At 40.5% G+C, this 23,581-nt stretch overlaps 1 protein-coding gene across 2 annotated transcripts in view; it reads right to left on the bottom strand.

The window, feature by feature from the left end:
- Positions 1-2,026: 2,026 nt before the first annotated feature.
- PALMD (palmdelphin) overlaps positions 2,027-23,581 on the bottom strand; it is an 87,279-nt gene continuing 65,724 nt past the window's right edge. For both annotated transcript variants that reach the window (XM_075320082.1, XM_075320081.1), the window contains exons 4-8: positions 17,323-17,437; positions 15,755-15,779; positions 12,630-12,749; positions 10,426-11,418; positions 2,027-7,184 (exon numbers count right to left, since the gene is read on the bottom strand). In XM_075320082.1, coding sequence (XP_075176197.1) covers positions 7,141-7,184; positions 10,426-11,418; positions 12,630-12,749; positions 15,755-15,779; positions 17,323-17,437 — 1,297 coding nt within the window. In that variant the 3' untranslated portion in view covers positions 2,027-7,140. The remainder of the gene's footprint in view (positions 7,185-10,425; positions 11,419-12,629; positions 12,750-15,754; positions 15,780-17,322; positions 17,438-23,581) is intronic.

The raw sequence follows: 23,581 nt of genomic DNA, 5'->3' as shown, positions 1-23,581 counted from the left end.
AGGAACATTGTCTTAGGAATAGAAGTGATAGAGGTTCTGTACAGATGCGGAGCACCATATGAAGTGTGTGCGCGGCTAATTGAGCTGACATGAGGCGGAGAATGGTCTGCGTGAGGTCTAATCACTGCAGCTAAAGAGCCATATTAGTTTATTAAATCTGATATTTTTACCCAGTACAGCTGGCAGTGTCTGAAATATAATCCTGATCCATCACGTTACTGAATTAGCTTTATTAAATCTGGAGCTCATCCCATCAGCTCGGCTTTTACTGTAACACACGGCTGCAGATGGCAACGGTCTGTCTCTCCTGAACTGTTACGATGGGCAAATCTACACCTATTACCCTTTAAAGGGGTCGAAAAGGGTTGGAAAAGAAAAAAACTGCGTCCTTTATCAGATCACATAGGTTTAATTTATATATATATATATATATATATATATATATATATATATATATATATAAAATGAACCATAAATAACATTGGGGAACAAATCAAAAAACATTTTTGGGTGTCAGGTATTAGACTTGATTGTAGGTATATTCAGCTGTCTGAATCAGACTGTCTTTTTAGCAGCTCTACTTTCTGAGATAATGCATTGCCCACGGATGATTTTTTTTTTTTTTTTTTTCTTAACAGCGGTATTAATGATGTTTGATTTTTATCTGTAAGGGTTGTAACTAAAAATATAATGGACATATAAATATTAAGTTGTCAAATATATAACTGTCCATCTGTGATTCTATCCCAACTGGCAGTGGCATTTTCCACAGGAATGTGTGGTAACACAGTAGAGCATTTGGCTTTGACTAAATGTGCAGAACACTTTCAGTGCTGACCATGGTATTTTTGATGGTTCTCCAATCAGAGGACTCAGAAATCCACACTTTGAAAAATTCATGGATTGATGCTGAGGCAGATGCATGGTCATCTTTCACTATGGTTGTACAGTATTTTCTTGGGAACTATAAAGCTGATAATTACATGGAATTAGTGGGAACAATGCCATCTTCTTTCATCACCTTGGTTGTACTATGAGGATTAAGGTTCAATATCTCCACAGCCACTTGGATTATTTCCCACAAAATCTTGGTGACCTTAGTGAAAAGCAGGGTTAATAATTCCACCAGGATCTAGAAGAAAAATACCAAGGACACTGGGATCCACATGATGGAGGATTATTGTTGGTCCTTTCAAAGTAATAACCCTGGTGCAATCCACCACAAACAATCTTTAATGCACTGGCTTTGTGCAGTATCTCAGTAAATTACATGTATCATGGACAACTTTTTAGGCATTTCTGATGTATATTCTTCATAAATCTACAGTAAGTAAATGAATTTGTTTTAATAACCAAGACGGTAGACATCAGTCCTAGTGTTCAATCGGTCAGATGTATATATAAGGTATATCACATCTTATTAACTAGAGCTGATGGAAGAAAAATAAGGGCAAATATAGAATCAGTGATAAAAACTGACCTAAAAGCAGATTAAATATTTCTGGCACTAATTTTCTAGTTCCTCAGTGTAATCTATAATAGCTCAGGAGCATACAAGATTTATTTTATAACTGTACTTTCAAAAAAAAAAAAAAAAAAAAAATTGAATTCCTAAAAAGAAATTTAAATAAAACCTCAAATTTTTGGTTCAAGCCATCTTTAATTTTTTTTTTTTTTTTTTGTTTATAAAGCGCTGTCCACCGGCTGAAAAACTAAGTCCATCTCTAGTAAGGGACCCAGAGGCAATCTGCACTGAGTGAGGGTATCCCATAAAGTCAAGGCCCCTCCAGTAAGGGCCATTATAAAAAATAAATAAATAATAAAAAAAAAAAGGCACAATAATAGGTAAATGGTCAATGGTAACAAGAGCAGCCATATTGGAACTTCACTCAATTTTAGCCAGTTTAATTAACCTAAATGACCAGACTATATGTGAGCAATTTGCACAATGATTCCTAACATGCAAAAACTTTTTTTTTTAATTGCATAAAATTTAGATGGAGAGAGAAAAAAAACACAACAGGACTTTGTCTTTTCGTCTTTATTTCTGATATTTTCCTTGTGAATTACTATACAGACGTGACAAATAAATAAGGAGGCGACAATACATTCTTAAGACAGAATAAGGCACATTTCTCTCATAGTAGGACATGCTAGTGATGATTTGGCTAATATGTGCACGTCCAGACCAGCCCTGGTAAATGTGGCAGTGTTTCCTGGCATAACAAAAAACAAAAAATGTTTTCAGCCTACCGTTGTAGGCCTTGAATATCAAAAGTTCTCTGATGCACGGAGGATCACCAGGATGCAAGGCCCAGGAGAACGAACTTCAAAACATGTAGGAAAAACATCCAGCACCATAACAGGAATCCAACCTGGAAATAGATCAAGTTTTTCCGTTTTATTCAGATCATAATGTTAAAAATACATACAAAAATTAAAAAACATGACATGTTTCAGACCCCAAAATATGGTCCTTACTCATAGGTACCTTGAGTAAGGACCTTGTTTTAGGGTCCGAAACATGTAAGGTTTTGGTCATGGTTTTTAATTTTTGTATGTATTTCTAACATTATGATCTGATTAAAACAGAAAAACTTTTATCCATTTCCTGGTTGGACTCCTGTTATGGTGCCAGATGTTTTTTTTCTACATATGGTTTGAATTTCCTGGCATAAAAACTGTCCATGAAGTCTCTGGTCCTTACAAAATCTTACATTGATAAAACCTGAATACAACATTATTGATGACTAGGGATGATCGAATACCTCAAATATTCGGCTTCGCGAATATTCGACGAATAACTTACCGCTATGCAAATATTGGATGCGCAATGTAAGTCTATTCGAAGCCCAAATAGTTGTTATTCGGGTTTCCCATAGACTTCCACTGCGCATCGAATACTCGCGAATATTTGAATTGCGGCGACCTATTCGGCAAATTTTCGTGAAGCCAAATATTTGAGGTATTCGATTATTCCTATTGCTGACCCTGCTTGAAAATTGTATCAAGAAAATGCATAAAAAGTCTTGGAGTTTTCGGCCCCTTTGATCTCCCGGCAATCAGTCTTCATCTTTAGTTAGGAAACTGTTCAATTTCCTTACAAAGCCCGAAGATGGTAAATAAAATCAATGAGCCCTCCATGTAGTAGTTTAGCAGTGCAGAATCTGACATTTCCATTAGATAACCCTTTCAAAAGTTGTTAAAAAGGGCACAAATTCTACAATAAGGCTCATTCAGGCTTTTTTTTTTGCATACAATAAAATTAAAGAATTTTTTTATCTGTAGCTTTGCCGAATCCATTTTTTCATCCTATTTTGGTCCGTGTGTCAGTTTTTACAGAGTGGCATTCATTTTTCCCATATGTAACAACAAAAACCAAAATCTCTAAGCTTCCCCTACTTTGGAAACAGTGAAAAGCAAACAGTAACCAGAGGACATCCTTGTGCTTTCTTGTGGGTTGTTTTTTTTTTTTTAATATTTACAGTCATTGATATATAAATGGATGACTTTGATACATGATTCGAGTCATAACATTGACTCGTCTTAGCTTTGTTTCTTGTGGGGGGTAAGACATGATCTGCCCCAAAGACACAACAAAACAAAAAAACCAAGGCATGTGAACCTCTCCATAGACTACAATGGGGATGTGATCTATCCATGGATAACAAGGACAGGACGCAGACATGAAAAACTAATGTCTATATCCCCATCCGATCAGTTGTCTGTGTTGGTGGCAGCAGCAGGCAGTTGGAAATGTTCAGTTCCAGAGCTGCCCTGTCTTCTGATAGTGAACGTCCGCCTCTTATGGATTTGAATGGGAAGTGGATGTGCAGTACCCGGCTGCCATGAGTTGACAGGGCAAGTACAGAACTGAGCATTTCCAGCTGCCGTGATTGACAAGAAGAACAGTTGATCAGCGGAGTGCACAGGGTGTTGGACCCCAACCGATCAGACATTGATGACCTATCCAAAGGATAAGCCATCAATGTTAAAGTAGTGGACAACCTCTTTAATAGAATGATCAGATCCATTAACCTGATCTAAGGAAAGAAACCAAATTTGAATGCAATTCCACATGGACCCTGGTCATGCAAACTGTGAACCAAGAAAACAAAAACTGTAGAATGCTGCATTAAATGCCCTATATCTTAGGCCATATTCTGTACCCTATAAGCTCTTGAGTAGAGATAAGTGGACCTGTTGAAGTTCAGTTGGGCAACTTTATATAAAGTTCAGTTTGTTACCCAGACTTGACCTGAACCCCAAGTGAAGTCACCAATTAGGGAGTTTGAGTCTCCGTCCACATGCAGCCAACCACGTACAGAAAAATTCTGGGGGAGGGCGAGTAGGGTTTTTCCTTTTTGTTTTTGGGGTGGGGGGGTTGCACACTACATCTGATCATGCTGTCACCCCCAGTGTGAGCCGTTCAAACATTAGAAGCAGCTTACACTGGGCTGAGCACCAAGTGACCCGAGTACAGCGTTGTTCGCTCCAGTGGTTTGCATACGTAAAGCATCCGAACCTGAACTCTGTTTTATGTAAAGTCTGTGTTTGGTATGAACACTGAACCTCGGGTCCGCTCATCTCCACTCTTGAGCACTGGTCTGATACACAACAATAATATGCTATTGGTAATTGTGTAAATGCGGTGATAAGAAAACTCTTGTGCGTAAGGCCTTAGTTATTCCTTTTTATACGGGCTAGATTTCATCCATTTTAAAACAAATCAACAAAGATAGTAAAATCATAAATTATGTGACTTTCTCAAAACAGAAAGAAATGATTGGCTTGTGATTGTTATAGGATTCAGTCAAACTTTACTCATCAGACCATCGCTGGACTTAGGGGCCCCATACATCATAGAGCCATGATTCGACCAGCAGCAATCTCCCCCAACTTTCCTATACATAAGACTTATTGCTTTGCCAAACATTCTTGGGTTCTCTACAAAAGATCATTCTCCAGACTCCTCCACTGGCGGTTTATCTCACCGAGAATAAGGGAAGGATCAGCAGTCTGAAATCGAACATTCCGGATCCTTAACTCCCCCAACATAATCTGGCCACGGAGAGTCAGGAAGCTTCCATCATACATCGACCGTCGGTCAATATTGACAGGTTCTGCCGACATTAGCCAAATGTGTATGAGGACCTAAAGTAAAACGAACATGAATCTTCTGGTTACTTGTGAATATTAGGGTTCTAGCATTGTTCCTGGGTGCTAATGTGTGCATCCGCTGTACACTCCTATGAAGCCATGTCTTAGTGATCAGCACCATCACAGAGACATTGTGCGAATCTAAATCATGATCAACATCAGTGACCATAGCCTAAACGCTCCAATTTGGGACTGTTATGATGTGGATTTACAATTGTAAGCTGAAGCACCAAACCAAAGATGGATTAATTTATTACAGTGATCTAGAAACATTGCAACGACTAATGGCCGCACAACCCAAGGTCGGATTCTTCATCTGGGAGATAGGAGAAAGTTGCTGTCAAACACACCTGGCAGAGGCTTACCTCCCGTGAAAAACAAAACAGATGGGGTTGAAATTACAGCTGTCCAATACTTGTCTCCCCCCGACATTGGTCGGGAAAGAGATGTGACGGCATTAGATAGTCTGCCGGAATTGGCCGGTGGGGTTGACTTTAATCTGTGTTTGGAGACCATAAAAAACCCATATCGCAAATCTATATTATTTACACCCTAAACACCATAAACCTGGATGTTCCCTAGAAAGGCGTAAGCTTTGGGTCTAGACAGTAGAATTCTACCAGGTGCTACTAGAAACAAAAAATAAGAAACTAATCACATTTTATGCAAAGATATCTATAGGCTTCCATCAACTCGACATGTCAAAAGAGGACCCTTTTGATACACATTTTGGGAATGATTTTTCCATATATAACATGTGGTAGAAGTTTCTTCTTTGTAAATATATGTAACTCTATAGTATACACAACTGTACAGTTCTGTATGTTGGGTCTTTATAGGAACAGTCATTTTAATGAAAACTGATATTTTGACGTACACATGAGGATTCGAAATTCCTTGAATTTTTGAAACCATAAAGGAAAGTCGGAGCTATATATGATCTAGGAGAGGAAAACTCTTGGGGAAAAAAAAAAAAACTATTATTTTTAATGTATTTTTTTGCATATAAAATTATGATTATGTATATAAAAAAAATTATAAAAAAAAATATTTTTATTCATAATAAAAAAATATATATTTTCTATAAATATTTTTATATACATAATCATAATTTAAATATATATATACACACACGTATATCATTTTTTCATTATGTATATAAAAATGTATAGAAAATATAACAATTATACAATTATAATTAAATCAAATGTTTTTTCTATAATTTTTTTATACACATAATCAATTAAAAAAGTGTGTATATACAGTATATATATATATATATATATATATATATATATTTATTAGATTTTATATATATAATTTTTTTTTAATTATGACTTATTTTTTGTAATTTCTCTTCTATTTTTTGGGATCGGTTTGTGATTTTCTCATTGGAAAACAGAACTGTAAGATACACATGATGCAGTCCTCAAGTATTATATATCCCTGCTTTAGAATACCATGGAACTATTTGTTTACTTAACAGAAACAAGTATGGAAGTATTACGCCTTTCCTCCAACAATAAGAAGACATTGTCATTTTACCCATTATACGACAAATTCAACAATTGATGTACTTATCTTTAAAAAACAAACAAAAAAAACAGGCCTGAAAATGCACGGAAAGCCAAGTCAGATCCCATTTGAAGCTGTATACGATGACATAACTACAGGAATAAGAATGCAATAAAAGTCAGATGCACATTGCTAGGCTCATGGTAAATCATTTTTATCCCAATTTTCAAAATAAACAGTTTTTTATATCAAAAGTCATTTACTTGCATAGCATTAGTCCCAAAAGCAATACGGCAGGAAGGAGACAGGCACTGGTGGCGCGCCAGCTACTGTCAAAAATGTAGTCCCAGATTGCGCTGGATTGTGCCCTCAGTCGCCTACAATACAAATGTCTATTAAAAATGTATACACAAGTCTTCTGCAGTTCTTCATCCATAGTTTACAAATCTCCATATGTAGTGAATCTTAGATTACTTTTTTCCCAAGCTTGGCCATTCTAATTCTCAATGCTGTGTGAATAGAGAAAATGAGAAAAGAAAAGAAAAAAAAAAAATCAGGAATAGTTTAAAAAAAATTTCACATATACCTTTCCAGAAGAAAAGGGGGAGGAATGTTGAGCAGGACTGCCAACTTGTCAAGGTTTACACTATGGGAAATACACCGTTGGCCAACACTCCGATATTTACATGGTATACGGTTTTTGTATTCTCACCATCTGTATAAAATTGGGCGTTATATCATTATGAGCCTGGAAATACTGCGATTATTGGATTAGAGAAATGTATTCCATTATAAAAGGGAGCTGGGATTAGGAAATAAAGGCTCCACTAAGAGTGCGATTAGTTACCGAACTACGGATTCCCCAAATTTACTAAGGTTCCAGTTTATAGATTCATCAGAAATTGGGTTTACTGTTTAAAAATCAGTGAAAATTAAGAAACTAAATTTGATTTTGAAAATTCACAAAAAATTCACTTTAATACTTAATCATCTATAGTACGGAGTACCAGTCTGGTCAGTAATAATGGTTGGCAGCCCTGCTAAACCGGCAAAGGAGAGCGCAGAACAACATACCTCAGCATTATTTCCAGTGGCGAAAGCAGAAGTTTACAGACAATTAGAAATGAGGCACATCGATAATAGTAAATCCACAGATCAAAGAAATGGGTTTCCAGAGATCAATAACATTTATTCGGTGGGTTAGCACATTTTTATATGGGTTTTAAGAGAAATCTCAAATTATATGTCCAAAATCCATCATTCCACTAGTAAATCGCAGAGGGACGACCAACATAGGCATGACATAGAAATGAGCTGTGATGTCCAATTAGGAGCATCCAGAAAACAGGACTATGTGACTGGATCTTTGCTCCATCTTGAGCAAAGGGAGATGTCTCACTAACCACTTGTATCTTTCCAAAGTTTAGAAAGGAAACATCCATCTCAACTAAATATTTGTTGTCCCAATGCATCTAATTAGATAAAACATGTAAATTTGCATATAGGACTTCAAGCAATTGTCTGTCACTTTCTCATCAAGAAACAAGCAGTGCCGATAACGTCAGGTCCCTATATTTGCCAGGACACATGCACGGCCAAATAGTAGAGGTGAATAGCACCTACTGATTGTGGGACATGGTAGGTGATCTACAGGTGACATGGACACGTTCCACCGAGCGGGGGGCCGCCGCGTCGTTCCACCCAGCGGGGGGCCGCCGCGTCGTTCCACCCAGCGGGGGGCCGCCGCGTCGTTCCACCCAGCGGGGGGCCGCCGCGTCGTTCCACCCAGCGGGGGGCCGCCGCGTCGTTCCACCCAGCGGGGGGCCGCCGCGTCGTTCCACCCAGCGGGAGGCCGCCGCGTCGTTCAACCCAGCGGGGGGCCGTGAGGTCTTTCCACTATACCAGCCAGCCAGCTCTCTTTATCAAGCACCAACACAACCTGAGCTTGGATGAATGCAGAAGTGTTGTTTCTAGGATGATCTAACCAGATTTAATAATTTAAAATTAATCATCTTTTAATTTCATAAGCCAATAATGCCTGTGAAAAATCACAAACTGTGTAATATATCTTGTCAGAGAAATCTGTTTCTTTCTCCTCCTGCACTGATCTTTCACTCTCAATTCATAGGTAAAATCTGTAATCCATGAATAGAAATGTTCACATTACTGAGATAGGAGATGACAGTTGGTGCTTATACAATTTTATGGGGGTGGGAGGAGCTAGAGTTATATACAGACATTCTGGTGCAAATTCACCTGAAACGACAATTACAGTTCTCCATAGAGTTTTGAGTACCAACTGTCCCCTCCTATCTAAGTAATGTGAAAATACTCGTGATTTGAGAATGAAAGATCAGTCCAGGAGGAGAAAGAAGCAGATTAATCCAATGAGATATATCACAATGTTTTTTACTTTCAAGTGTAGTACTGATTTCTGGAAAAAATTAATAAAACAGTTACTTTTAAGATATATTTGTAGCTTACATTTTTTAGGATTTCTATCCAATAAACATTTCTTTTGCTCCATTATTCGGGGCTATTTGCAAATTTTACATGCATTGGATCAGAATAAAAAAAAAGATAGATTGTAACATAGCACATAGCCATTATCTTAAGAGCCAAGGTTTTGGTAAAGTAGAATGAGGGATTTTGGAAAAAATAGTAACAGTGGATATCTGTTAATTCCAATAACAAAATGATTGTGGTCATGCAGATTTATCTGGAGAGAAAACAATGCATTAAAGAAGCACTGCCATCAAACTTTTTATCCTCTTAATATATTGCAGTCATCAACCTATATAGCACTGCGTACTTACAATTGCTCATTTTGCCCTTCTACCCCGTTAATTTTTCTCTTTTCTATTAAAAATTGGCTAGCTGAATCCTTCTAAGCTCCAAGTAGAAACAGGAAGTCTAGTTTCCCTGCATAAGTCATACAAAAATCACTGACAGCTGGGAGAAGGGAGCAGTTGGGTCAGGAGTTGAAGAGCGGGATAATTCATGCAGGGACAATATTCTTCCTGTTTTTAGACAGAGCAGAGAAAAGAGAAGAATTTACAGGGTAGAAAGGCAAAATGAGCAATTTTAAGTACACAGTGCCAATTAATATAAATACTCAATATATTAAAGAAAATAAAAAAACTTTGGTGGGAGTAGTTCTTTAAAACATGGCAGAACGCTGTTCCTGCACATGTTCATTATTACACTATTTGAGAAAAATGTATATATCTATATTTCAGGTTTCTGCTGCTGCTGCTGAAAAATCAGCTTTTTTCACAGATATTAAACACCTCCCAGAATGAGGATCTTATTTCTGCAGTAGCAGGAGACAGCAAAGATTCACACTGGCATGCAAAAATCCTGTTCAAGGGGGTTCTCACCACTTACCTATGGAAGCACTATGCAAGTTAGTTTGGTGATGCAATAGACTGAAGGCCAGAAGACTTGTGACATTAAAATGCAGTTGCCCCCCCCCCCATCCCTGGTTGTGTATGAATAGGGAATTGTACATAAATTGTTACAGGGAATTTATAAGAATTATGACAACCTAAAACATTTTTAATTTGGTAGATGGTGGTACTAAAATCTCAGCAATGAAAATTAGACAGGGAATGGAGCCATCATCTTGGGCCGAAACCACCATCATCGGCAAAAGCCACCATCATGGGCCGGCACCACCATCACGGAGCAATTGTGCATAAAAACATTACATGACAGAGCAGCATTTGCGCTTGTTGACAGGTTTCTCACCTGTTAGGGACGGGTCCTCAGTACCGTCATCTATGTCCTGTTTGGCAACAGGGAGATAGTTATCGGGCCCCAAGGTTGCATCTTGTTCTCGTAAGGATATGGAATTCTTGTATGGCTGAGGACTGTGCAAAGCAATATTGTGTGTCGGTACTTTTTGTACGGTAGGGATGGAAGGATTAGAAATATGGAGTGGTTGAGTTTCAGGCACATTAATTAGTTCGGAATCGTTAGATCTTTTTTCTTCTTTATTATTCTCCTCATCATCATCTATAACAACCAATTCTGCCCGGATGACCCCTTCATAATCGGTGAGTGGCCTGCTATCATTTTCATCAGCTTGCTTGTACCCCATGAATATCATGGTAACTGGCTCGTTGTCATCTACATAACAGGGCGTAGCATGGACAATGTTGTAGTGGACGTTATCTTCCAATTCAGCTGGGTAGTATGTGGTGAGGTCATCTGGTGAGTTCCTAAAGCTTGCTTCATGGCGTGTCTCCTTGACTTGGAATTCGACATTATTTGCTTGTCCATTTTGCGTCATGACTCTCGGCTGATGAGATACCAGATTTTCTGGAACAGATGGGTTAACTATGGGTATTTCTTCTGTAAAAGTAGAACTGTGACCATTTTGATGCTCCATCGTTACTGGAGACCTGTGGCCATTTGAGCTTGGGGAGACTTGGCCTTTGTGGGTGGCAGAACTGTGAAAAGCATTTGAAAACACCGGTTCGTGATACTCCGTGGGAGACTGTGTACTTCTTTCCGTGGCTTTTCGCAAAAGATCCTCTACTTCTATGGGTGCAAGACTATCTATACCATTTTTTACCATCTTTCCTCCGGAGCTTACTGCGTACACAGACTTTCTGCCATCGTCGTAAACTTTTACTCCTGCGTCTTTTATTTCATCAGATGGCACCGGTATTGATGAGATTACTTTGTTTTTTCCAGTCTTCATATCCTTCTCGACCTTGATCTCCATGGCAAATAATGCTGAATAAACATATAAGTTAAACTTAATATACTATAGTCATGATATATTTTGTACAATAAACTAATGCTCTGTTCACATTTGGCCAGATTCATTATGGCATTTGCTCATTTTACATGATTTTTGGTGTTTTGTTTTACTTTTTCATATGCGCCTTATTCTTCCTTATTCTATCATAGGCGTTGTCTGGTTCTGCCTTCACTACTACCCAGTACAGCAGGAGTTAATTCCTGCTGGCTTGTGATCATCTGCTGGAAGCTCAGGCTGCTGAATACCATCCTCAGCTGCCTTCTCCATTTATTATAAGGATCTGAATTTTGGGTTTGAGTGTCTGATATAGCTTCTACTACCTTGGTTCCTGTGGTTACCCAGTTCTATGGTGATCTACAAGTTGCGGTTCTGCTTGGTGTGCGAGTTCTCCACGTGTGCATTTATTTCCTACCCATTTTGCATTTCTCTCCAGTTCACATACTGTCCCTCCTTTGTGTTTGTGTGCACAAGTTTTTGTTTACCCTTGTCTATGCCTATTTGTGGGGTTTTTGTTAATTGGCTTCTGGCCCGCTCCATGGGTGCGGTGGGAGTAGTATTAGTGCTTGGACAGGAGACAGGGTCACGCAGGGGGCTCAAACCAGGCTACCATTGAGCCTACCTTCGAGATAAAAGACAGCGCAGGGGCCCCAGTCTTAGGGCCAGCCTAGGAGCCCCTCTTCCATCGGTACATACCCCATGACACCAACTTGGAATTGCACAAAAACTTTGTGACTTTTCAAAGCAATTTATGCCAGAATTTTAGCAAAATTGCTTTGATGAATTTGTGTTTTTGAACCAGTGTTCAAGAGTCAGAGAAAATCCCTAATGCTTATGATGAACGTATCCAAAGAGCTCAATTTACTGTGTCATTTTGGCACGTGGTGGACTGGTAGGCATTTAGTAACTTTTTTTTACCCGAGAGAAACCAGTTTTGGCAATAATGGGGCATATTTTGTATACTTTTTTTTTGGAGGAATATATTGTGAAAACCTCCTTGAGAAATAATGTGAACAGAGCCTAAACTTTGAGAATAAAATGACATCTCCATATTATGCCATAGCCATATTTGTTCACCAACTAAACTTATTATGGCTTTACTAACTCCACATAAATAGGTGAGAAAAAAAATCTCTTAGCCCCAAAAAGTTCACGTCCCATCACATCATACATTGTACATTGATACCTTTCCTTGCCTCTTCCCCATTCTCAAATTGTGCACTCTCCATTCTTCTGATAAATGAGGGCTTATACGATGGCGGTAAATCAGGGATGCCAGCATAGATATCCTTTATTGGTTCTGGCTCTAGCATAAACATACAACAAAATATCAGATTTATTTTCTTGCAATACCTATGTACTGAAAATAAAACAAAACTTTTATAATCTAAGTCAATTAAATATGTATTTAAAAAATCAAAAATTATCTAACACTGTACCAGTTGGCCCCCTGAATGATGTAACTCAGGGCACGAACGGCAACTCATGAATATATAGAACTCCGGAACGTACACATGATAGTGACCACTCCAGAGCTTGGCTTCTCTTCCGATAGATACAGGGTGAGTGCATGACAATTACAGGAAAAACTCAGTAAGTGACCCAGTGATGGAATCAGGGTCCAAATTATTGACCCGAACTGCAGTTCCAACCACAGTGATTAGCAGAAGCCTTAAAAGAGGAAAATATAGGAAATGACAGTTGGTGCTCATAAATTCTATGGAGGAGGAGGAGCTCGAAGAAGACAGACATTCTCCTGAAAGTTCTACTGAAATGAGTTACAGTTGATAGAACTTTATAAGCAACAACTGTTGTCTCCTGTCTCAATAACCCCTTAAAAATAGACTTCCTACTTCGAGATACTTCTAGCAGTGACACCAGGTCAAAAGTGGTCACTTTTTGCTCTTATTTTATTCCTATGAGTATTACATGTTATTATTTTAGTGATTATTCTTGTGGTCCTTACCATGGAGGCATAGCTCACAGCTTAAAGACACATCCCCAAAGCATCTGTGAGCCTCACCTCCTTGATAAACACCATAAGATTAAGCATTGCAGTTAAAAAAAAAAATAAAAATTGGCATATGAAGGAGAATAGCAAAAATCATATAAATGCAAAAAAGGGCCCTTTGGAGCTGGTGGCAGGTCCTTTTTAAAAGGAATCTGTCAGTAGGTTTTTGCTACCTCATCTGAAAGCAGCATAATGTAGGCAAAGAGATTCTGAATCCAATGATGTATCACTTAGATTACTGTTTGCAGCCGTTCTGAGACAATCAAAATTTTTAGATTCAGTCATGTAGCAGAGCTGAGAGAGCTGTCTCCGCCCACACTAGGGTCTCTATAGAGATTGTAAAATGAGAGAGTGAGGTGTCAATTAAAGGAGGAGGTGTGCCGGACTGCCCTGTGCGTGACATTGTAGTCCAGCTGGATAAACAAATACAGCAAATAAACAACAGATTGGACCTTGACAAGACAGGCTTCCCTGAATTCTCTGATTTAACCCTTGCAGCATACTGGCTTCAGCTTACATAGTAAAAACGTGCAGACAGATTCTTTTTAAATACACAAACTGTTAGCTAAAATATTGATTTGAATAAATTGGGCTCAAGTTCTTAGACCTTTCTTTCTTTTTAAATATTTAAATGTCTTGCAACATCACTATTTTTTTAAAGCATAATTATAGGAGGACGAAGAGGTAGCTCACTAGTCACCAGTTTTATATTGAGGAGGATGAGGGGGCTTTAACATTTATTGCCCTTTATCTTCAAGTAATGGCTCTTCATATGGAGATAAAACAGATAAAACATTACAAGTGAGGAGAATAGCTAAAATAAAAGTCTTCTCTAAAGGCCCCTTTACACACAGACTTTCAGCGATCCCACCAGCGATCCCACCAGCGATCCCAACATGGCTGGGATCGCTACAAAGTCTCTGGTGAGCTGTCAAACAGGCAAACCTGGCCAACGATGCAACAGCGATCCGGACCTGCAGAACGACCTAGCTAGTCAAACACTGGAAACGAGTGATGTGTCACAATATCTGTCAATCACTATTCTCTGTCAGTCGGTCTCTCCCTCTCGGTCTCTATTCTCTCTCTGTCGGTCCGTCACTATCTCTGTCCCTCTCTCACAGTCTGTCGGTCATTTTCCCCTCCTCTCCCATACTCACCGATCCCTGGCGCGGCGCTGCACGGCATTCACACTGCTGCGGCGGCTTTTACTATTTTGAAAAAGCCGGCCGCTCATTAAACAATTTCGTATTCCCTACTTTCCCTGCCCACAGGCGCCTATGATTGGTTGCAGTGAGACACGCCCCCACGCTGAGTGACAGGTGTCTCACTGCACCCAATCACAGCAGCCGGTGGGCGTGTCTATACTGTGCAGAGAAATAAATAATTTAAAAAAACGGCGTGCGGTCCCCCCCAATTTTAAAACCAGCCAAATAAAGCCATACGGCTGAAGGCTGGTATTCTCAGGATGGGCAGCACCACGTTATGGGGAGCCCCCCAGCCTAACAATATCAGTCAGCAGCCGCCCAGAATTGCCGCATACATTATATGCGACAGTTCTGGGACTGTACCCGACTCTTCCCGATTTGCCCTGGTGCGTTGGCAAATCGGGGTAATAAGGAGTTATTGGTAGCCCATAGCTGCCAATAACTCCTAGATTAATCATGTCAGGCGTCTCCCCCAGAAACCTTCCATGATTAATCTGTAAATTACAGTAAATAAACACACACCCGAAAAAATCCTTTATTAGAAATAAAAAACACAAACAAATTCCCTCATCACCAATTTAAATCAGCCCAAAAAAGTCCTCCATGTCCGGCGTAATCCACGGACCTCCAGCGTCGCATCCAGCTCTGCTGCATGCAGGTGACAGGAGCAGCAGAATACACCGCCGTTCCTGTCAGCTCCACGCAGCTAATGAAGACAGCCGCGCGATCGGCTGAGCTGTCACTGAGGTTACCCGCTGTCACTGGATCCAGCAGTGGATGCAGCTGTGGCCGCGGGTAACCTCAGTGACAGCTCAGCTGATCGCGCTACTCACCTCAGTTGCTGCGTGGAGCTGACCGGAGCGGCGGTGAGTAGCGCGATCAGCTGCAATGTCGCTGGGGAGGTCGCTATTACGTCACAAAACCGGTGACGTTACAGCGATGTCGTTTGCGACGTTGCAGTGTGTAAAGCCACCTTAACTCTATAAAGTTACGTTAGTTCAGTATCTGGCATAGAATGGTTTCTTCTAAAATAAATAAATAAATAAATAAATAAATAAATAGAGTAATTAAAATAGGAATAAATACAATACATACCTTCCCGTGCTTCAGCTTTCACAGCCTGGAAGGACAAAAAGAATAAGAATATGTATTGTTAAAAGGAGAGGAATACAGGCGCAGATCCATCAATTATTTCCCAAAATGTATTATCAGATTTTACTTTGACAGTGATTTTATCAAATATTTTTTACTTATTATATAGGTTTATTTATTTATTTATTTTTTTTATACTGCCATTCAAGTCTGCGAGAAAAGACAAAGTGCAACTCTCTATTAATGGAATAATAAGGCTAGGTATTTGGTCCGATGGAGTATAAGGGGTACGTGAGCATTTGTAGACTTGTAGTCCATTCAATGCTCCCCTGAGAATACAAATAGCCTTTTCAAAGAGAAAGAGGAGAAGACTAGTGCCACATACTGGGTGTAGCAATTCTAACGCTGTTCTTACACCGGTGTAATGCGAGAGCAGTGCGATGTTTCTCTCGCCCCATGGACTTGCATGAGTACGAGTGGAACAAAATCGCATTGCACCCGCAGCATGCTGAGACTGTTTTCTCGGTCCGATTAGGGCTCAGAAAACAATTGCTCATGGGAGCTGCTCCATAGAGTAATATTGGTCCGAGTGGAATGTGATTGTTTATCGCATTCCACTTGCTCCGTATTACTCGCCGTGTGTTCTGACCCTAAAAGTTAACATTGACCCTTTAAAAAAGAGCCATGTTCCATGACTTAGGAGAAGTTTGCAGACACATGTTTCAGAGTGTTTGCACCCTCATCAGCGCAAAGCAGTAGACTTGATTTGGCTGGGCGAGAAGTCTCTGGTAGGATAAGAAGCCAACTTGGCACTCGACAAGAAGAACCTTTACCCTTTAGACCTCCTGTTTGACTCCTTAAGTCATAGAGCTTGAGCTCCAAAGGGTCAATATTGATTTTTAGGATTGTTCCTTCCAATAGATGGCACTAGAGACCCTACTCGCTATCTTTGAAAAGAATACTTTCATTCTTAAATTCCCAACTGAGAACTACATAGCCTATAAGTCTTCTTAAGTCAATTTGACAGGGTGAAACTTTACCCCTTAGACTACATGTCATAGGCCGCTCACCTAGCCAAATCAGTTCTCCTGCTTTGCACTGATGAGACCAAACACCCCAAAACAAAAATCAGCAAATTTAGTGTTTTGGTTTGGCTTATCCTAAGCCCTGTTGCATAGAAGGTTTGCTACTTCCAATAGATGGCACTAGAGTTCTTGGTCCTATGGAGTCAACCATCTACCCCTTCCAATCCAAAAACATTAATACTTCAAGGACGGCATTCCTGAAGTCATAAGTCATGCTAAAAGATTATTTCATTGCACTCTAAATTTCCTCATCCAAAACTGCAACCAGCACAGTGAATATTGGTAGCTTACAGCTTAGTATTCACTTTACAGGGTGCAATCTGGGTTTGGAAATCTAGAAACCAATAACCAGTACGGATTTCTTCAGGAGTGCCATCCATGAACTATTGGTTTATCACTTAAATCTGTCATGTGGCTAATGGAAATATCTGTAATTTAAAAAAAAAATATCAAATAATAATCATCAATGTATCTGCCTTTCCTTACCTTTATTATATCTTCAGTCGTTCGCTCCACGGACTTCAGCTTCTGTAGGACGCGCACTTCTTTAGCAGACAGTTGGGTTTCCTGCTTCTCTAGATCCTCGATTTCTTGTTCGAGCCTGAAACGAGGACACATTCCTGTGACTAAGAGCCGGACGTCCAATATACTTGAGTACACTTCTGTAATCTGCATAGTATTTCTGTACTGGACAAGCTTATTTCATTCATAGGTATTTTTAACTAAGTTGTTTGATATTTAATGCTCTTACATTCCTTCCATGCTGGACTTGGGCCCAAAGAAATCGGCAATTAAGAATTCCAGATTCTTTCAGTGCTAAGTTATCACTGAATAATCCACCTAAGGACTCTTATATACGGTTAGGAAATGTTCGTAAAAAGAAAAATACACTTAGCAAAACCATTTCTCCATATACTGGATATTGTAATTATTTTTCAGTATCCCTATGTAATGTAGCATCCAGCAATTAAAAAAAAAAAAAAAAGTTAATTAAAAAAAAAGTAAAAATATGCTTGAAAGTTATTAAATCACCTTGCGCCGATTGTTCAGCACAGGATTGTTGCAAGTCTTGGTGCACATCACTATTTTTCTTGCTTGGTACCATTTTTAAAAAGTGGCACTAAGTGTTATTCAGAAGAGTGTTGCCAATAGTTTTCCAACATTATTAGAACTTTCACAATCTCATAAGAAACACAATAACTGCCCATGTCCCAATACACAAAAACACACATATACAGACAATTCTTTTTTAAGAAATAGCTAGATAGATGAGAGATATCCTGAAGATATCCAATTTCCCACGCAAAGGTAAAAGCAGACAGCTGGGGGGCTGGTATTATGAGGCTGGTTATTGGGCCCTTCTCAGCCTAAAAAGATCAGAATGCAGCCACCCCAGAAGTGGAGCATTACATTAGATGCGATGCGCAAATTCTGGCGCTTCGCCCAGCTCTTCCAATTGCCCTGATGTTGGCAATGGTAATTGGGGTTGACATCAGCTGTAAGATGGCAGCTGACCCAGTAAGTAATAGGGAGGGAAAAAAAAAAAAAAAAAAAGAAAAAACACACAAGATATTTTATACTTTCCCTGGTTTTATTTATTATATATATATATATATATATATATATATATATATATATATATATATATATATATATATATATATATATATATATATATATATATATATATATATATATATATATATATATATATATATATATACATATATATATATACATATACATACATACATACATACACATATATATACATATACATACATACATACATACATACATATATATATATATATATACACACACATATACATATACATACATATATATATTATTTTTTTTTTAATATATATATCTATGTCTATATCTACAGTGCCTACAAGTAGTATTCAACCCCCTGCAGATTTAGCAGGTTTGATAAGATGCAAATAAGTTAGAGCCTGCAAACTTCAAACAAAAGCAATATTTATTAACAGATGCATAAATCTTACAAACCAACAAGTTAATTGCTCAGTTAAATTTCAATAAATTTTCAACATAAAAGTGTGGGTCAATTATTATTCAACCCCTAGGTTTAATATTTTGTGGAATAACCCTTGTTTGCAATTATAGCTAATAATCGTCTTTTATAAGACCTGATCAGGCCGGCACAGGTCTCTGGAGTTATCTTGGCCCACTCCTCCATGCAGATCTTCTCCAAGTTATCTAGGTTCTTTGGGTGTCTCATGTGGACTTTAATCTTGAGCTCCTTCCACAAGTTTTCAATTGGGTTAAGGTCAGGAGACTGACTAGGCCACTGCAACACCTTGATTTTTTCCCTCTTGAACCAGGCCTTGGTTTTCTTGGCTGTGTGCTTTGGGTCGTTGTCTTGTTGGAAGATGAAATGACGACCCATCTTAAGATCCTTGATGGAGGAGCGGAGGTTCTTGGCCAAAATCTCCAGGTAGGCCGTGCTATCCATCTTCCCATGGATGCGGACCAGATGGCCAGGCCCCTTGACTGAGAAACAGCCCCACAGCATGATGCTGCCACCACCATGCTTGACTGTAGGGATGGTATTCTTGGGGTCGTATACAGGGCCATCCAGTCTCCAAACGTCACGTGTGTGGTTGGCACCAAAGATCTCGATCTTGGTCTCATCAGACCAGAGAACCTTGAACCAGTCTGTCTTAGAGTCCTCCAAGTGATCATGAGCAAACTGTAGACGAGCCTTGACATGACGCTTTGAAAGTAAAGGTACCTTACGGGCTCGTCTGGAACGGAGACCATTGCGGTGGAGTACGTTACTTATGGTATTGACTGAAACCAATGTCCCCACTGCCATGAGATCTTCCCGGAGCTCCTTCCTTGTTGTCCTTGGGTTAGCTTTGACTCTTCGGACAAGCCTGGCCTCGGCACGGGTGGAAACTTTCAAATGCTGTCCAGGCCATGGAAGGCTAACAGTAGTTCCATAAGCCTTCCACTTCCGGATGATGCTCCCAACAGTGGAGACAGGTAGGCCCAACTCCTTGGAAAGGGTTTTGTACCCCTTGCCAGCCTTGTGACCCTCCACGATCTTGTCTCTGATGGCCTTGGAATGCTCCTTTGTCTTTCCCATGTTGACCAAGTATGAGGGCTGTTCACAAGTTTGGGGAGGGTCTTAATTAGTCAGAAAAGGCTGGAAAAAGAGATAATTAATCCAAACATGTGAAGCTCATTGTTCTTTGTGCCTGAAATACTTCTTAATACTTTAGGGGAACCATACAGAATTCTTGTGGGTTGAGGGGTTGAATAATAAATGACCCTCTGCATAAGCATTTCACACTTCCAGGCTGATCTACAGTCCAAATGTCACAATGCCAAGTTAATTCAGAATGTGTAAACCTGCTAAATCTGCAGGGGGTTGAATACTACTTGTAGGCACTGTATATCGATCTCTCCTAGCCAAGTTCGGTCAGCATCAAATGATATCTGCAGCTCTCAGCAGAATCCATGCCTTGCTCTGTCTCCCAGAACATTGAACACCCAGTAAACCCATTTCCTGGTTCTAGTAAAAACCTTGGCTGGTGTGGTTAATCAAACCCTGCAGAGTTAGGATGGATCCCTGTCCTTCCCAGGTTCCTACAGGTGATCTACTGCAATGATTGGCTCAGCTGATCGCTCCCGTATTCTTTATGAGAGAGACACTGACAGAGTCATCTGGCAACGATTTATCTCCCGAATACCAAATTTTAAATAAAAGATGCCAGAGCCTTCTCTCCCATGACATCGTCGATCAGCGGAGAATCAGGAGGCTCCCTCACACTCAGACTGATCAACCATCTCGTCAACATCCGAGGGTTTTGCAGACTTTAGTCTAATGTGTATGGAGGCCTGTAATACAGACTAAAGCAAACGATTCAAGCTTTTGGTAGTAAATGTTACCTATAGATATTGGTAATAGCACAGAGCGCAAAATGGGTAGGACCCTAAAAATCAATTCCTTGAAAATAAGAAAAAATAAATTAAATTATAGAGTGGCCTCCAAATCGTGTACATTTCTGGCCAAATAAGCCCAAGCTAAATCCTAAAAGGTGTTGCCGATTAAACAAATATGCTGCAATGCCAGACAAAGCCTATGTACTAGTGTGGTGGCGCGGTTTATTTTTTGGATATTGTGGCCATCGACGTAACGAAGTAACAGTTCTTTATTGTCAATTCATCACGCCCCTGGACTATTGGGTCGTCACAGGGTGCTGCACGAACTGCCCTTCCGTGCAGTATTCTAAGTCCCTCATGGTTCTGGGTCCCTATCTAATGGTGTTGCCTTCAACAGCAAATCAAACCCTAGATACACACTGCACCACACCCACCAGGCACGCCAGTGGACAACTTGAGTGGAATAGAGTCGCCCACCTGGGGGGGTAGAGTCGCCCACCTGGCGGGTCAGGGAGGGGAGGTGAGTTGTTTAGTCAGTCTGTCAGTGAGAGGAGAGTTGGGAAGTAGTTGTGAGGAGCTCAGAGGAGGTTGGGAGTGGTGGCTCCCAAGAGAAGCTGTCTAGGTTGCAGACGGTGGTCTGGACCTAGAGGAGTCAGACCCCCGGTCCCAGGGGATTGCGGCTAGGTGCCTGGACCTGTCAAGGAGGACGGTCACTAGCCTGGCACTGTCACCGGTCCGGGACCGAAGGCACAGCGGGGTACACGGACCCTAGGTCGGGTAGAAGCTTCAGGCAACCCGACAATTCACCTGAGGAGAACGTAGCCTTTATGATCTGTTCCCACCTACTCCAGAATCAGGGCACTAGCGCAACGAGGGGGATAGGGCCTTTCAACCAAAATGGTCCAGAAAATCCCAAGCGTGAGCCCTGAGAGCAGGTTCCCACAGTTAGCCACAGTGGGGAGCAGGACCCGGAAAGTTTCAGACTACTGGGCCACCACGTTGAAGTTAAATGTAGTGCCAGGAGGCAGGTCACTGATCACCAGGCAACAAGATAGGGGACAGGACCCGGGTGTGCTCCCCTACAGCGGCAGCAATACCCAGAGATTTGGTTTACCCGGTTGTCAGCGTCTGCTTATTGACTGAGTGAGTACCTGAGTGACCCCTGCATCCCACTGAGTCCCGGGGCCTACCCCTACTTGTGGAGGGCCACAACACCTTGCTGCCCTACTCAATCACCCCGGGTACTCCCAACGGCAGCGGCGGTACTCCCAATTACTGTACACCAAGGGTGGCGTCACTAACTATCTCTCCCCTGTAAATACCCCCCTTCTTCATTTGAGTGTGGCCCCTAGCCCCCGGGTCCGGAGACCCTCGAGCCACGAATAATCACCCCCGGATCCAAGCGGTTTGGACCGCTGAAGGGGCGGCACAGAATAACATGAAAGGAGCAGAACTGCATGTCTTGAGAAGTAGCAATTCTACTAATTTCAGCTGTGGTGACACAAGGTTCTGGGAAGAAGTATTCAGTCAATACATGCACATTGGCACGTGGCGTGTTTGAAGCATATGTCCAACATGGATGGCACGATGCAGAATAAGCAGAAGATTATTATCACACGTGTATCCAGATTATTACAGAAAGACGGGAGATCCAATGTCCATAGGGAAGATAAACACTATATTCTAACAAGACCAGACAAACCTTATATTGAAATCAAGATATTTGTTCTCACAACAAACTCATTACAAAACAACCACCATAATTACATCCTGATGATATGCCCGCAACTACTGCTTGCCCGAGGCCATTTCCATTGTCTATCCAACCTGCAATGAATCCCACGTCGTTTCGAACAACTGAGCTTATCTCATTTTTCAGCAAAAGGTTCTTACCAAGGTAATTAATAACCATCTACCTGAACCAGACTGAAAACCTAACCATTTTCTTAGATCTCCTACCACAGCCACCTACGTGGCACCAGCAGAGACCAAACTATAATCATACTGATTACACAGCGGTAATTCCATATTTTGGTCCCAAATTGTAGGCTATGAACAAGGCAAGTGAAAAAAATTGAGAAGCAATGTGTCTGTGACTGTATCCACGCACAAGTATGGAATGGATGGTAAGGGGTTTTAAAGGGAGTCTTTGGGTTTATTTACATGTACCGCTGGAATGGTGATTCTAATTGAAGTCCCCAGCCTCTAATCATTCATACACTCACTATCCGCTGTAATGATCTGTTATCTGCGCGCTCTGATTAGTCTCAATCAGTTTTTGACCTTTCCGGATCGCTCCATGGTTCATGGAGCGAGTCGGAAGTCATTCTTTAATGTAAATCTATGAAAGCCTCATTCTGGCTAGCATAGACTTGAATAGGAGAAATTGTGTTGTAACTTCTGACTTCTGTACAAAAGGTGAAAACAAGGGGGTGGGGGGGGGGGGGTATAAAAGTAGGACCAAGGACTACAGAATAAAAGCACCACTCCAGTGGTGAAAAAAATAAATGCTGGAGTGGTGCTTTAATCGCTTTCTGACACTTCCCTCTTGCACATGATTGAATGCTGCACAGTTTTGACAGGCATCTATAGCCAATATTAGTGATGGGTGAGCGTACTCCTCGCTACTTGATCGAGCATTGGGGTGCTCGAGTACTCGCAGAGCTTGGCCGAGTATCATGGGTGGTCAGATGTTTCGTCCATGAAACAATGATCACAAAGCACAGGCTTGATTCTCTGTATGATGTGAGCAGGCATCACAGGGAGAGCCATTTGCAGTCTCTAAATGGTTCTAACCAAAGGATAAAACAGTGTTTTCAGATGGAGTGTG

The sequence above is a fragment of the Anomaloglossus baeobatrachus genome, chromosome 8 (genome assembly GCF_048569485.1).
Source record: "Anomaloglossus baeobatrachus isolate aAnoBae1 chromosome 8, aAnoBae1.hap1, whole genome shotgun sequence".
In the NCBI taxonomy this organism is placed as follows: Eukaryota; Metazoa; Chordata; class Amphibia; order Anura; family Aromobatidae; genus Anomaloglossus; species Anomaloglossus baeobatrachus.
Note: the sequence above shows the minus strand (reverse complement) of the source record. Positions and strands in the feature narration are given on the sequence as shown.